This window comes from Elephantulus edwardii, unplaced genomic scaffold (genome assembly GCF_000299155.1).
Source record: "Elephantulus edwardii isolate Elephantulus edwardi_28Jun2011 unplaced genomic scaffold, EleEdw1.0 scaffold00104, whole genome shotgun sequence".
Classification (NCBI taxonomy): domain Eukaryota; kingdom Metazoa; phylum Chordata; class Mammalia; order Macroscelidea; family Macroscelididae; genus Elephantulus; species Elephantulus edwardii.
In genome coordinates, this window is record NW_006399854.1 from 8449550 (window position 1) to 8465215 (window position 15666).

Here is a 15666-nt window from a genome sequence, read left to right on the forward strand (position 1 = left end):
AGTGTCTGTTCATATCCTGTGCCCGTTTGCAATTTTACTTTTATCTTGTTGAGGTGCTGGAGTATTCTATAAATTCTAGATATAAGTCCCCTATCAGACATGTCATTACCAAATATTTTTTCCTAATCTGTGGCTTTCCTTTCTACCCAGTTGGAGAAGTTTTTGGATGTGCATAGGGATTTGATTCTTAGAAGGTCCCATTCGTTTATTTTATTCTCTCCTGGTTGTAGGTTTTCCAGGATGCTTGGAAGACTGTTCATGTTGTGGATTAGGGCTTCTAGAGTTCTTTCAAGCTGTTCTCTGATGTTTATAGTCCTTAGTTTTACTCTTAGGTTCTTGATCGACTTTGAGTTGGTTTTTAGTATGGTGTGAGGTGTGGGTCTTGGCTTGAGTTTTCTGCAGATAGTTTTCCAATATTGCCAACACCATTTTGTTAAAGAGGCTTTCGTTTCCCCACTTAACTGATTTCATCTCTTTGTCAAAAATCAGTTGACCATAGGTTGATGAGCTGATTTCTGGTTTCTCAATTCTATTGCATTGATCAATATGTCTGTCATTTGTACCAGTACCACATTTTCTTGATTACCATCTGGGCAGTAGGACTTGAGATCGGGGAGTTAGATACCTCCTATCTTGTTTCTCTTTTTCAAGAGTGCTTTGCTTATTTGGGGTCTCCTTCCATTCCAGATGAAATTTGAAATTGCCTTTTCCATCTTATTGAAGAATGAAATTTGTGTTAGTGTTGGGATTGCATTGAACTTGTAGGTTGCCTTTGGTAGTATTGTCATTTTCACAATATTGAGTCTTCCTGTCCATGAGGAAAGTATATTCTTCCATCTTCCATTTCTCCAGGTCTCTTTTTGTTTCTTGTAATAATGTTTTGTAATTTTCTTTGAACAGGTCTTTTTTTGTTTCTAGTTAGATTACTCTCAAGTATTTAATTTTGTGATTAGCTATTGTGATGGGTATTGTAGCTCCGTTTCTGTATTCTCTTTTTCACTGTAGAGAAATCCACTTTCTTTTCATATGTTGATCTTGTATCGTGCCACTTAGCTGAATTGGTCAACTATGCTCAGTAGTATTCTCACTGAGTCTTTAGGATTTTCTAAGTATACTATCATATCATCTGCATATAGAGACAATGTTTTTAGAAATGTGTTTCCTCCAGCATAACAGTTTATGCAGCTTTATTTATAGATGGGACTGTCAGCTGACTTTGGCCATTTGCCCTGATAAAGTGCACAGATTTTCCAACCATGAGCCACCAGCTGGAATTGCATTGAAGTTTTTACCTCTGTCCTCTTCAGATAATGTCCTCCATCCCCCTATGTCTGTTTTATTTTTCATGTGTGCCCAATTTGCTTTTTTCCTATCTCAAATACTATTCGTTTAAGGCAAACCCTGCACTGATAGGTTTGCTAGACTCTGTCATGTAGAATTGTGGTGTTAGAGTAGAGCATTGAATATCCCATGGACTGCCAAAACAAAACAAAGCAAAACAACCCAACCAGGTATGTCTAGGAGCAAATACAGCCAAAATGCTTGGTTTGTAAGAATGCTGCTAACCCTAAGACTGTGCCTCACTGGTAGTTCAAATCCACCAGTGGCTCTGCGAAGCAGAGATGAACAATGTTCACAACTTGGACAGCTTCTAAATGGCTAGAAGAGAATCACATTAACATCCAAAGCCCTACTGCACATACAGTTACATTCATGTTAAAAAACCCACACAAAACCCAGTAGGCAAACCCATTGCCAAGGAGTTAATTTCCACTTAGTGATCCTATGGCAAAGAGTAGAATTGTAGGATAGAATTTCCGAGGTTTCCATCTTTACAGAAGATATCTCTTCTGTAAAGATATCTCTTCTTATCTCTTTTCCCTTGGAGAGATTGGTGGATTGGAACCATAGATCTTTTGGACAGCAGGTGAATGCTTAGCTGGGAGTTAGGGATTGTTATTTTATTTTTAAGGCAACGGCACTCAATTTAAATGTCAATAATCTTAATTTGTACACTTTAAAAAATACTATATTCCTGTGTATTTAAAAATATCATCATATTGGGAGGGATAGAGAAAAAGTGCAGCAATGAATGAATGGACATCCAAAATCTCGGGAAATGTTCATTAAAATTAATAAAATTAAATTAAAAAATACTGTATTAGAAACACTTTTAGAATGCAGTTATCATACAAAACTGTAGTGTTTAAATCTATAGAATGCTGAGAGATTACTCATGGAAAAAAGTTTCATTTCATTGAATTTTAGTCTGACTGTTAGATGATGTTTCACTTCTGTTGTTAATAGTTGTGTTTGAATTAAGTTGCATGTGAATGTTTGTTGTTGTTGTTATGTGCCATTGAGTCACTTGTGACTCAAAGTGACCCTATGTACAGCATCCCTGAAACCTGCTCTATCCTGTGCCAACCTAATTGACTCTGGGACACCTACCCTTGTTACTCCAGTCACTGAACCAATCCATCTCATTGATGGTCTTCCTCTCTTCCACTGTCCCTCCACCCTTCCAAGCATGTTATCCCTCTCCAAGAAATGGTTCCTCCTTGCAACATAGCCAAAGTATGTCAGACAATGCTTCAGAAAACTTGCTTCCAAGGGGCAGGCTGGTTTCACTCTGTTTAGGATGAATCTGCTTTCCTGGTTCAATACTCTTTTCCAGCACCACAGCTCAAATGCTTCTATTCTCTTTCTGTCGTTTCTAGTCATTGTCCATGTTTCTGACACATAGCACGTAATTGCAAAGACTATGGCCTGAATTAGGTGCACCTTAGTCTCCAGACTGACATCATTGCTTTTTAGTTCTCTGCAAAAGTCCCTTACTGCAGACTTTCTCAAGGCAATTTGTCTTTTGATTTCCTAGGTGCTGGTACCAAGGGTTTTGTGAATGTTTAGAGAGTCTTTATTTTAACTTTATAAGTGCTAGTCTTTTTGTTTGTGGTAGGTTTTCTTTCACAAGAAATATTATAAAATAAATATTTAAAGAAATCTTTTCATCTGTAAATTGATACATACTATGTTTAGGTATTATCATAGTCCATTAATTAGATCTTAAATCATTAAAATACTGAATTCAAGGTCTTCTGTGTGAAATAGATTTAAATTACTTAAAAGATTATAAATATTGCCTATTTACTGGTAATTACTTTGTATGTTGTAGTTTGAAGAAGAACCTGAAAAAGAAAGTGAAGAATTAACAGAGCAATTGAAACTGGTTAAAGATGTTGAAAGTCTCATTGAACAGGTGGGAACCTGGGAAGCAGAAACTCAGTCTGTTTTGGAGCTTCTGAGACCTCAAGATGACGTGGATACATTAGCTGAAGAATCTTTACAGGTATGAGAATAAAAGTATGAAGGGGTAATTTCCATAGTTATGAATTGCATTTCTACCTAAATGAAAGATTTAAAAATAAATAGCAGTAAGTTTTTAATATTCTCAATTGGAAGGTTTGTAAATTGTATTCTATCTGATCTGTGGATGATTTGCTATGATTTTTCTTGAAGGCAGATAGAGGAGAGACCACCAATAACATGAATCTAGGCTCTTGGATGAATATAGTCTCGGCTGTCAAATGAGAATATTTTTTTTAATCAGAGGGCAGTGAGGAAATGAGTGAGTTTAGGTAGTCTCATATATAACGCAGTGCTGTGTGGATATGAGGGATGAGACAATCCCATTTTGAAGCTCTCCTCCTGACAAAGCCATTCTTTCCTACATAATTGATGGAGAGAGCATGACTGATGCTCTTGGAACTCTGTTCATTCACAGCCAGTCAACTAGCTGGCAGCCAGTGAAGCAAGAGGAGTGTGTTTTTAGTATCACTCAGTTTTCCTGGGAAAGAAGTTTAAATGGAGATTTTTTTTTTTACTGAGTGGATTTTTCGTTTCATTTTAGTTTTAAACTTTGGAAGAGTGACTCTCCCTAAGAACTGTAGGACGTGTTTGAAACAGTAACCATTTGATGCTTTGGGTATGCACTTAACTTTTGTACCTCTCAGGACTCATTCCTGATGCATATGCCTACCAGCCTTACTGCTCTGGGTGACTCTGTAGATAAAACCAGGCACAACAGTAGCCTAGGGCTTCCAAGACTTCACTGGCAGTATGACTTTTCTCTATTGATGTGAGCTTTGATGACGTGCTTGAAGTTGTTTTTCTAAGTTGGTTCCTACTCATAAAAACTTTATGTTGGATTTCAGAGACTGTAAAACTTTATTGGGGGAGTGTTCTCATTCTGCTGGTGATTGGTGATTTCAAACTGGTGAGCATCTGGTTACTCACCATGCTACTAGAACTCCTGTCCTTGTTGTTGTTATTGTGTACTGTCAAGTCAGAACCGACCCATAGCTGACTCTCTAGTGGGTTTTCAGAGTTAGTAAATCACCTAGGAGAGATTGCTCATCTTTCTCCCTCAGAGTGGCTAGTGGATTTGAATGCGTATCTTTGTGCTAACAGTGAATTCCTTAACACCAAGACAGCAAAAATCCTTTATTCCTATATATAGTAGACATAAACAAAAATATTTTCAAAATAAATACATAGATAATTAATTGCATCAGTTTTAGGATAAAGATAATGAAAAATATCTTTTTCTTTGAATTCTTTAAGGAAAATGATACCTTTTAATTTTGGTTGAGTTTTTTACATGCTATTTTTAACTTTTATAGTTTTTTAAGAAAATTGTGATGTTAGTGGCAAAGAAGCTGCACTGCAATCCCAGAGGTACATGGTTCAAATCCACCAGGTGCTCTGCTGAAGAAGATGGGGCAATCTCCTGTACCTGTCAGATTCGATTTGATGGTCCACACATAAAAAAATGATAAAAATTTTAAAAAAATTTAAAAAAATTGTGATGTTAATGTCAGTATTCAGTTTAGAATATTTTGAAAAATGCAGAAAGGATGATAAAAATAGCAATCAGCGTACTCCGACAGCCCTAAGATAAGGAATATTAATAATTATGTATTTGATATCATGTGGTATGATTTGTATTTACATCATTTGCTATCAAACAATATTATTCATATTTTAATGTATACATATTTTGGGCATGTTGTTACAAGGGCCCAGTCCTTGGAAAAGGACATATGCTTAGAAAAGTGAAGGGTCAGTGTAGGAGAAGAAAGTCCCCAGTGAGATGGATTGACAGAGTGATTCTAATGCTGGGCTCAGGAATGCAGGAGATGAGGAAGGCACAGGATGGGCGCAAGGTATGGATCCATTATCTGTAAGTTTGCAGTTAGTTGTAGTCTGCTCAATGGCACAGAACAACAACAACGTTCTATGCTTGAGGAAACCCTGGTTGCTTGATGGGAAAGAGTTGTACTGCCTGCTCAAAAGGACTTGATTCTAATCCATTAGCTGCTCTTAGGAAGAAAGAGGAACAGTTTCCTCCCATGCAGTTTACTGGCTTTGAAAACCCATTGAAGGGTCAGCTATGAGTTGGTTCTGACTAAATGATACGTAACAACAACATGCCACTCTGAATTATAAATGTTTTCTAACTATAACTGAGAAAGGATCCCTGGTAGTGCAATGATTATAGTACTAACTTCTGAACAGAAAGATTTAAGAAACTAGTCTGTCTTCAAGAGAAAGATGCCGCAGTCTGATTCAGTAGAGATTTCGTTGAGGATACCATCCGAGAGAGTTCTGCACAGTCCTGTGGGGAGTTAGTAGGAATTTTTTCAGTGGCAGTGGGTTTAGTTTCTTTGGATTGCCACTGAAAACTGGTATCACATTGTTATCTTAACTTTCACTTCTTTAATTTTATGTAAGATTGCTTTGGTTTAGATTCTCATGATTTGCTTCTATAGCTCATTTGTTCTTGCATCTTCCTTAGGATCTTAAATTTTTATTGCATTATAGAAGCTCTTTTTTCTCTCAAATCTACTTTTATTTCTGTAGCCTTTTTATAAATTGCTTGCCTTCTGAATTGCTTATTCTACATTTCATAGAAGAATTTTTTTTTAATTTATCTAGTAGTCATTTCTGTCTTGACTCTTGTATCTAAAAAGGCCTTCTACAAGACCCGCAAAACAGAGATAGTAAGTATCTTTTTTTGGGGGGGGGGTGTGTAAAGTAGTTGTTGTTGTCGTATGTTGTTGAGTCAACTATGACCCATGGCACACTGATGACCATAAGATATGTACCTTGCCCTGTTCTGTGCCATCCTCATAATCTCTGCTGTTTGCAGTCCTTGGTTAGAGACCATATGTCAGTCCATCTTACTGAGAGTCTTCCTCTCTTTTACTGACATGTTACTTTCCCCAGCAAGCTATCTCCTTCCAGGGACTGGCATCTCCTAAGAACATGCTTACGTGAAACGAAGTTTTAACCCCATTTGCCTCTGAGGAACGCACTCTGGTTGCACTTTGTCCAAGACATCTCTATTTGTTCTATTTGCAGTCCATGGGATATTCACTATTATTCTCCAACACAACAGTTCATACACTGATTATTCTTCAGTGGTTAAAAAGAAAGTATTTGTCCTATAGCCATTTTCTCTACTAACAGTTATTGATATTTCTTCCCTACTGATTTGACTTAGAATGTTGTTGTTAAGTGTTGGCAAGTTTCCTGTGACCCATAGTGACCCCTAGGTACAGCAGCTCTGAACCCTGCCCTGTCCTGAGCCAGTCTCACTGATTCTAACAGACTCACGCCCATTGCCCTAGTTACTGTATCAATCCATCTCATCTGGGGTCTTCCTCTCCTGAACTGTTCCTCCACCCTTCCAAGCATGATGATGTCCTTCTCCAAGGACTGGTCTCTCCTGGTCTCCTGGTCTCGTGCCCAAAGGATGTGAGACTGAGTTTATAGCTTTCTTTTATAACTTACTGCTGTTCTTTCAACTTTCTTTCTTTCTTTCTATTGACTCTGTATTCCTTCTAATATTTATTTATTGATGTTCTTACTATCGAACAATATCATTAATATCACATACAAGCAAGATTCTGCTGAAAATTATCCAAAAACATTTGGAAGAATATGTCAACAGAGAACTGCCATATGTGCAGGCTGGACTTAGAAGAGGTTGTGGTACTAGGGGTATTATAGCTAATGTTAGATGGATCTTGGCAGAAAGCAAAGAATACCAGAAGAATGTCTATCTGTGTTTCATTGACTGTGCAAAGGCTTTTGACTGTGTGGATCACAACAAGCTGTGGCTGACTCTGAGAAGAATGGGAATCCCAGAACATTTGATTGTGCTAATGCAAAACCTATACTTGGACCAAGAGGCAGTCGTCAGAACAGAGCAAGGAGACACTACATGGTTCAAAATCAAGAAGGGGGTCTGTCAGGGATGTATTCTGTCTCCTTACCTTTTCAATCTGTATGCAGAACAGATCATCTGAGACGCTGGGCTGAAGCTTCTTCTGACATACTTTGGGCATGTTGCAAGGAGGGACTGGTCCTTGGAGAGGGACATCATGTTTGGCAGAGTGGAGGGGCGGTGAAGGAGAGGAAGACCTTCTATGAGATGGGTCGATTCTGTGACTGGAATGGTGGGAATAAGTGCGTTTGGGATGGCTAGGTTGGCACAGGATAGAACGGTGTACATAGGGTCACTATGAGTCACAAGTGACTCGATGACACATAATAACAACAACAACTATATAAAGGACACTTGGTAAAAGAACACGTTGCCCAGAATGTCATATTAGTATATAAAATTTTTAAAGGAACCCTAAAGATAACATTTCTTAGAATACTAATTTGTCTTCTTTAGGATTAGTAATTAATGTTTCTCTGGCAAAATTGTATAGGTTAGTGTTCAACATATAGTCAGAACGTTCATGATGATCTGGCTTCACTTTATTTTAATAGCATCTTGTTGCCAAAGGATCTATGTATGAGGAGCTTTTGTCTAGAACTGAAGATACTTTACAAATGGATGTGCACAATATATCAAGTCAGGAGTCCCTTCAGTATGTTCTCACAGCTGGACTTCAGGCAAAGATTCAGGATGCCAAGGAGAAAATCCAGGTCTCTCTTTAATTTTTCTTATGTAGTGAATTTACTCTTTAAAACTGGTCACTGGGAGGGTGAGATAGGGTGGAGAGAGCCCACCGATTCCTTGGGAAATGTTTTGTAAAATATTATTTTTTCATTATAACATTTTCTTCATAACATAAAATGTAAATATAGTAAGTGGAATATTCTGTATCTCGTGGCAAAATATGAATTGCTATTGAAAGAAAATATTCTTTCTTATCAGTTTCTTAAGAATTTGGTTTTTTTCCATTTCTTTTTTTATTATTATTATTCATTTTAATGAACATGTACAGAGATTTTGGATTTCCATTCATTCATTGTTGCATTTTCTCCCTGTCCACCCTGCCCTTGCAATTCACTCTTCTCTTTGAAAAGTAAAAGAAAAATTCATTCATTGTTAAACTATCCCTCCCCCCTAGTCCACTTCATTCTGGACTCCTGTCATGATAATAATACCTAATCATATATCACTGTTAAACAGTTCTCTCCCTCTTCTGTTTCAATGCAGTAGATATTATTTATCCCTTCTCTCTCAGTCTTCCTTCAACCCCGATGTCAATCCCATTTTACAACAGTGGCACTATGTAGTATTTGTTCTTTTTTGGGTCAAATGTTGAGAATTCTTTGTCTTTCTAGATCAATGTGATAAAATTGCTTGGAGTGCTGAAGAACTTAACTGATGTGTCACCAGAGTTGGATATAAGGCTGAAGGTAGAAGAATTACGGAAGGAAACTGAATCGAACATGGTTAAAACTGAACAATTACTTAGGCAACGAGGCAGCCATTGTGACCTAATTTCAAAATATAAGGTAGGAATTCTTTGAACGCACAAATGTAAGGTATTTTTCATAGCTGCCTACCTTATTTGGAATTAAGCTCTTTCTATCACAGCAATTATGTAACTAAAGTTGCTTTAACTTTTAAAAATACACCAACTCCATTGTGACTTTGGCAAAAATATATATTCAAATGATTTTCTTTTTGTTTTTTTTCCCTTTAATTTGTGTGTGTGTGTGTGTGTGTGTGTGTGTGTGTGTATATAGATTAAAATGTATGCTCTGGTGAGAGTGGGTTGAAGCTTTAATTCAGTTTTTATTGTAGACCCACTGACTCTACTTTTTTATATAGAATGAAGAACAAGTTGACTATAATGCTGGGGAGGAAATGAATGTTTCTGACTTTTTCATCAGGAAAATGAGCATAATCATTTTAGTGTAGCAACCACATTTGTGGTGAGGCTTTACATGGCAATACCATGTAAAAGTGAAATGCTTTTGTAAAGGTTATTTGTAAACATGATCTTAGTTATTTAGTGCTGCTACTACAAAAAAAACAAAAAAACCCAAACCCAATAAAAACCCAACCCCAAGCAAACCACTGCCTTCCAGTCAATTTTGATTCACGGTAACATTCCACTGAGTTTCTGAGGCTACACCTCTTTATGGAAGGAAACTGCAGTGGAGCGGCAGGTAGTTCCAATGGTTGACCTTCCTTTGGCAGATGTGTTACGCACTCTGCTACCAGAGCCACTGTATCTTTGTGAAGGGGTGACCAAAACCCATTTTGTAGATGACAAAGAGATTTTCATGTAGACCTCAAATGTGTAACTATACTTGAATAGTAACTTTTTTGCATTTCTGTTCATAAACATTTAAGAGATGCAAAAGGAATACCAACAAAGATATAATCCCTTCCCTAACTCCTCAGATAGCCTCCTAAGAGACCCTTCCCAGTTTAACCTACTCTAATTAGCTCTGAGGCTTTGACTGTAGAATAAGATTTTCATGTTTTTCTTTCCTTTTTGTTTTCTTTTTAGGAAGCACTGATAATTTCCAATTCTAAATGCCTTGCCAAGTATTTGAAAGCTGTTGAAGAACTGAAAAATAATGTAACTGACAATATGAGGCTGTCTTTGGAGAGAAAGAGTAGAGATGTCTGTGCAAAGTGGGAGGTAGGAACAGGTCATGTATCTGGGAATGTACAGGTCTGTCCTCGATGTGTCTGCCAGGAGAACCATTCCTGGTGGTGTGTTCATCCCTCCCCGCCTACTTTCTCCCAGAGGAGCTGAGCCTTGCAATTTGGATTCCCATGCTCCCACATCATCTGGCTTCCATTGGAGTTCAGCCAGTGAAAACACTCTTAGGAAATTAGAGAGAGATTCGAGATGGGGATAAAAGGACAAGGTTAAAAATTCCCCTCAGTTTCCCTCTCTGGGGCGAGGATTGTTTCTCTTGTTTCTGTTTTTGTAAGACTTCACTGTCAACATTTCCAGTCCCTGATGGCAGACTCCTCTGCCTGAGCTCCACTAAGACCCTCCTCTGGCCAGGAATGTTAGCAGCCTCTTGCTGCTGCTGATGTTTGAATTGCTTTCCTGTCCTGTTTTTACCATATCTTATATAATCAATTCCCAGCTTTTTATTCTTTCTGTGTTAGATACTTTAGAGTATCTTATTTTCCTGCTTGTGTATGACTGAGACAACATATTGACATACATAGATGTGCAGAAGTTCATAGTGAAATAGCATTCAGCGTCAGATGAACTTGAATTCAGCTATTAAAACAGGACAAGTTACTGAACTTCTAGGAGCCTCACTGATAAAATAAACAGTACACTACCCACATGGCAGGATTGTTCCACAGCAGTCTGCAACCTCACGAGTTACAGAAACACTTAGCATGGATATTATGTTCAGGAAATGGGTATTATCATTAAGTATGTGTGGATGTACATGTGTATTTTAAAAAAGAGTAATGCTATAAATTCCTCTTATTAAGAGTCTTCCTAAAACATATTTAAATAAAGATTTAAAATTTTGAGCGTTTTTAAATTTAGAGTGTATTGCAAAGGTGGTACAGAGAGTTTTGTATTCTTAATACCTCCTTCTGGCAGTCTCCTCCTGTGTGAAATCCAATGCAGGACAGCTATAACTTGGTACTACTTCACAGGAGTGAGCTATAGTAGTCATGGTAGTTGCTATAGTGCATTGGTACAATTCATGCCCTAACACTGGTAAATAGATACTGTTGAAGGTTTTTATGGTGTTCAGATAGTCACCGCTTTCCCCTAATGCACTCTTTCTGCTCCAAGCTCTTCTCCATGATACCATGTTACATTTAATGATCATATCTCCTTAAACACTTCTTCTTAGTTAAAATAATTTCTCTGACTTCCCATGTTTCTGCTGAACTTGACAGATTACAAGTTACAGATTTTGTAGGATGCCTCTCAACCAGGACTGCCCTCCTGTTTTGTTTTGTTGTTGTTGTTGTTTTTATTGATAAAAGAAGAGTCATGATAGTTTGGAGGAAGACCAGAGAGCTAAAATGTTAGTCTCGTCACATCATATCAAGAATAACCCAAACCCACTGCTGTCAAACATTATAGCCACTCTACAGGACAGACTAGAAGTGTCCCACGAAGTTTCTAAGGTTACAAATCTTTATACAAACAGGCAGCCTAATTGTTCTCCCTTGAAATGCCTAGTGGGTTCAAACCACCTACCCTTCAGTTAGTAGACCTTCCCTTAACACTTTGGCACAAGGTTACTGACATCAAGAATGCATGCTTTTAGTATACTTTTTCACTCTTGACAGGTTAGCTTTGATAACCTGACTTGAAGTAGTGTTAATCGGATGTATCCCCTATATAATTGCTGTTTTTTTCCTTTCTCCTTTTCCATATTGTATTCTTGGGAAGAAAATCATTATTTCTAACCTTTACTAACCTTTTATTTTTTAACCTTTACATTTTTTTTCCTTTACTAACCTTTTATTTTTTAACCTTTACATTATTTTCTAACCTTTACATTCTACCTTATTAAGTATGACATCTCTACATAAATTATTTTAAATTCCTCTGTATAGGTTTAGGCATTACATTTGTTTATTCATTCAATCATTCATATCAATGTAGACTCCTGTTCTTTATGTTTTATCTAAGAATCCAGTACTATTATATTATTTGGTAATTAAAATTGTTTTCCTTTGGGCCATTAGAAGCTCTTCTAGTTACTCCAATATCCTCATAATGTATCTCCGTTATTGTGGGTTTTGCTGCTTCTGTTCACTTATTTTAAGTTCTGACTACAAGACACTCCAGGCTCATCTATGTATATTTTTTCCTCAGTCTTAGAATCAGCCATTTCTCCAGGTATCTCTCATCTGTGTTTTTTTGAGAATGGTTGTTAGAAACCAAGATCTGAGTACTCTGAGCTCATCAGTACGATGTCATTACATTTAGGCCCTTTGAACTTAGAGAGTTGGGTTAAAATGTGTGTGTCTGTGTTGCTTGTGAAACCAGAATGTTTTAAAATCATCCTCCCAGAGATGTGAGAATGAATCAGAGCTGCATTCAAACTCTATATCCTGGGTCCCTACAGATCTTTTTAATGAGAACTTTTCAGTGTATTGTATTCCGTGGTTAACATGTGCCATTAATTTTTCACAGTCACTTCATCATGAGCTGTCTTCATACATTCAACAACTGAAAATAGACATTGAAAAAGGAAAACTTAATGAGACTATTTCAAAACTTGAGAAACAAATAAATAAAGAAAGGAAACTGATTCGTCGGGGAAAGACCAAGGGTCTCATCAAGGAACATGAGGTAGAGAATCTGTTTTCTTTTCAAAGTATCATTATTGTGAGTTTATCTTGAATCACCATCTGTGTCCTTAGTCTGGGATCAACTGCTAATGCTTTCTCATCGTCTGGGGATCATCACCGGTGGAGTTCAAGTCTTATCCATAACTTTCTTTTTGAGAAATGAAGAAAAACTCAGTGTTGAGTATTAGTTTATGACTTCCTTTGATGTATCTCAGCTCTTAAAACACTAGCTACAAATGTGTGTTTTTTGAAGTACCCATGGTGGTTTTTGTCAGGACAAAATGCCCCTGGCACTTGTAGCCTTCGTGAGAGTGGATTGGTAGATACAGACCTAAGCAAGTCTGGGTGAATCTATTGTTGTATCCCGTCAAGTTGGAACCGACCCATAGCTGACCCTCCAGCATGTCTTGAGAAGCAGTTAATCTGACTGGAGGAGATTGTCCATCCTTCTCCCAGAGAGCAGCTTGTAGATTCGAACCTTTGAGATTGCAGTGCAGCTTCTTGCCACGTGGCCACCAGAGCTCCCTCAGGATAAATCTGATGATCTCTTTTTGGTACTCATCCTGCTAATTACATTTAAATATTGATAGTTCTGAGGTGTATACAGTGTTTCCCAATAATAAATGGGCACTGCTTTGCAGTGCTTATCAAGACGATATTGCTATGTCTATATTGTTGTTGTTGTTAAGTGCTGTTGAGTCGCAGGTGACTCATAGTGATCCTGTGAAGGAGAGTCCTCAACGCTTGTGTGTCTTTCATCCTCTCTCCAGGTTCATAGGGTTTCCAGAGGCAAGCTATTACGAAAGTGGATGCCTCTCCTGCTTCCAAGCTTGATTTAATCGGGAAGCTCCACCCCACACTTTCCGCTTACTTTTAAAAACAGGCAAATCAACTCCTGATATTTTCCCCTAATTCTACAAATGATAAACTCCAGTAAGGAATTGTTCATAATTATTAGAATATTTATTTACATTAAAAAAACGTGGCTTAGGGAACTCTGGTGGTTTAGTGGTAAGAAGTTGTACTGCCAAATCAAATCCACCATCTACTTTTTGGGAGATAAATGGGCAGCCTTCTCGTATGCAACTTAAAGCCACTGAAACCTCGCTGGAGGGTTAGCAATGGGTGGGATCTGACTTTACACTCATGACTTGTTGTTTTTACAGATGAGGTATAAGTAAGTTTATGATGACCCCATATTAAAATATTAATAATGTCTTAGTGTATCTAGAAGTGCTTCTCCAATATTAAGTATTCATAAAGGTGTACTGTAAACCATATACTAAGACAAACATTTGACTCATTGATGTTAGATATGAAATCCGACCTGTCTGTTCTAACTTATATACAAATTCTACATAGAGGCAAGTTTGAAAATGAAACTTGCTCATTCTGTGACTGCATATAGTTGTGTAACCTTATTTGAAACATGTTCCCGACTTTATTTTTAAATTAGGCTTGCTTTTCTGAGAAGGGCGGTCTGTACCAGCTTGATCACCACGTTGAGGTCCTGCGAGAGCTGTGTGGAGAAGTGACTTCACAGAAGACTCAACAAGAATTGAAGAGAGTACTCAGAGATTATGAACAAAAGATAGAAAGACTTAGAAAATCTGCTTCTGAGATTCATGTGACCCTGCAACCCGTGGTGGGAGGCATGTCCAAACACAAGTTAGTACTTCTTCAGGGCAAAACGGGACATACCTTTTTGCAATACCAAGTGGCATGAGCAGTATTTATTCTCTCTGTGGTTTCTTTTTCTTCCTTCCATTTTAATATGAACTTTTGTTTCCATCCTAGGGAGACTATGATCCCATCTGAGAATGGAGGGAGTGATGCCCACAATCAGGTACCTTTTGCAACATCAAACAGCCAGCCATCAACTAAAAAAGTGGTAGATGTGGCTAGTGTACTTTAGAAGTAAAAGCAATGGAGAAGGCCAAGCATGCAATCATTACTTTCTCCTTAAGTGCTATTTTTAATTATCTCACTGTTTTCATTAATTGAGAATTCCTACATGCAGAATGCAAGTACGACTGCTTTTAAAAAATCAGATTGCAGTGAACCAAAGCTATTGTGAGCTTATGTAGTAATTCTTCTCTCATGATACGAAAGGTTCTTGCAAAATACAGCATTTTGAATCATTATGGACACACATCATTTACATTGTTGATGGTATAAAAGGTCCAGTTTACTGTGTGCTGTTGCCTTAGCTGCACTGAGATTAACAACTCCACGTGTCATTTGTCTTTTTGTTATTACAATGTATTTACCTTCCCTGGACATTGAGACTTCCAGACTCTTAAATTCTTAGTGGCTATTTATGATATTTCATAGCACAAACTGTCAGTCAGAATAGGTGGGAAAAGATTGAGACAATTGCTTACAAGAGCTTGCTTCTCCATTTGGTCAAGGGCAGAAGCAAGATATGGAAGCTGGTACTACTTCACTACTATAAGAAACTAATTGACAGGGGAGAGATGAAATCTAATAAATCCCTCTGTGTTTTGGGAGGGCCTGTCTGTGAGCTGAGAAGCCTCCAACTGTATTATCTTTTGGTTTGGGATATAAAAATAAATTGTATCTTCGTAACATTAATTGTATTTTGTAAATAATGGAATATAATGAATGTGTTTCTTATTTTGCATATTTGCTTAGGCAATGGAACCAATTAAGAAATGCAGCCTGGAACTAGAGGAGGCAAACATTATGGAGAAGTGTGAAAAAGATTACAGTGCATCTATAAATAGTTTAATAGAGAGGTAAATTATTTTAAAGAACTGAAAGAATCTACCAGAACTCTCTCATTAATATAAATATATTACATGTTAGTAAGTTTTTATTATCTTTTAGTGGTGAATTTTGCATGTGGTACAGTCACTTAAAGTATAGTTTTATGGAATTTCCTCAGGTCTAATTATCAGTAACTTTTTTTTTTAAAATATTTTTTTAATTGGGAAAAACATATTGGGGGTACAAGGAGGTGTGAGGGTTGGGGGCGGAAGGGTGAGGATGGGCCAGGATGCAGTTGCAGAGCTGCACAGTTTGGT

At 37.4% G+C, this 15666-nt stretch overlaps 1 protein-coding gene across 1 annotated transcript in view; it reads left to right on the top strand.

Moving 5' to 3' along the window:
* The window catches only part of SYNE2 (spectrin repeat containing, nuclear envelope 2), a 342029-nt gene that overhangs the window by 74349 nt on the left and 252014 nt on the right, over positions 1-15666 (top strand). Inside the window, exons 18-25 of the mRNA XM_006891797.1 lie at positions 3176-3349; positions 7846-8004; positions 8650-8823; positions 9831-9965; positions 12462-12620; positions 14076-14287; positions 14417-14507; positions 15275-15378. Of these exons, the coding sequence (XP_006891859.1) occupies positions 3176-3349; positions 7846-8004; positions 8650-8823; positions 9831-9965; positions 12462-12620; positions 14076-14287; positions 14417-14507; positions 15275-15378 (1208 nt within the window). The remainder of the gene's footprint in view (positions 1-3175; positions 3350-7845; positions 8005-8649; positions 8824-9830; positions 9966-12461; positions 12621-14075; positions 14288-14416; positions 14508-15274; positions 15379-15666) is intronic.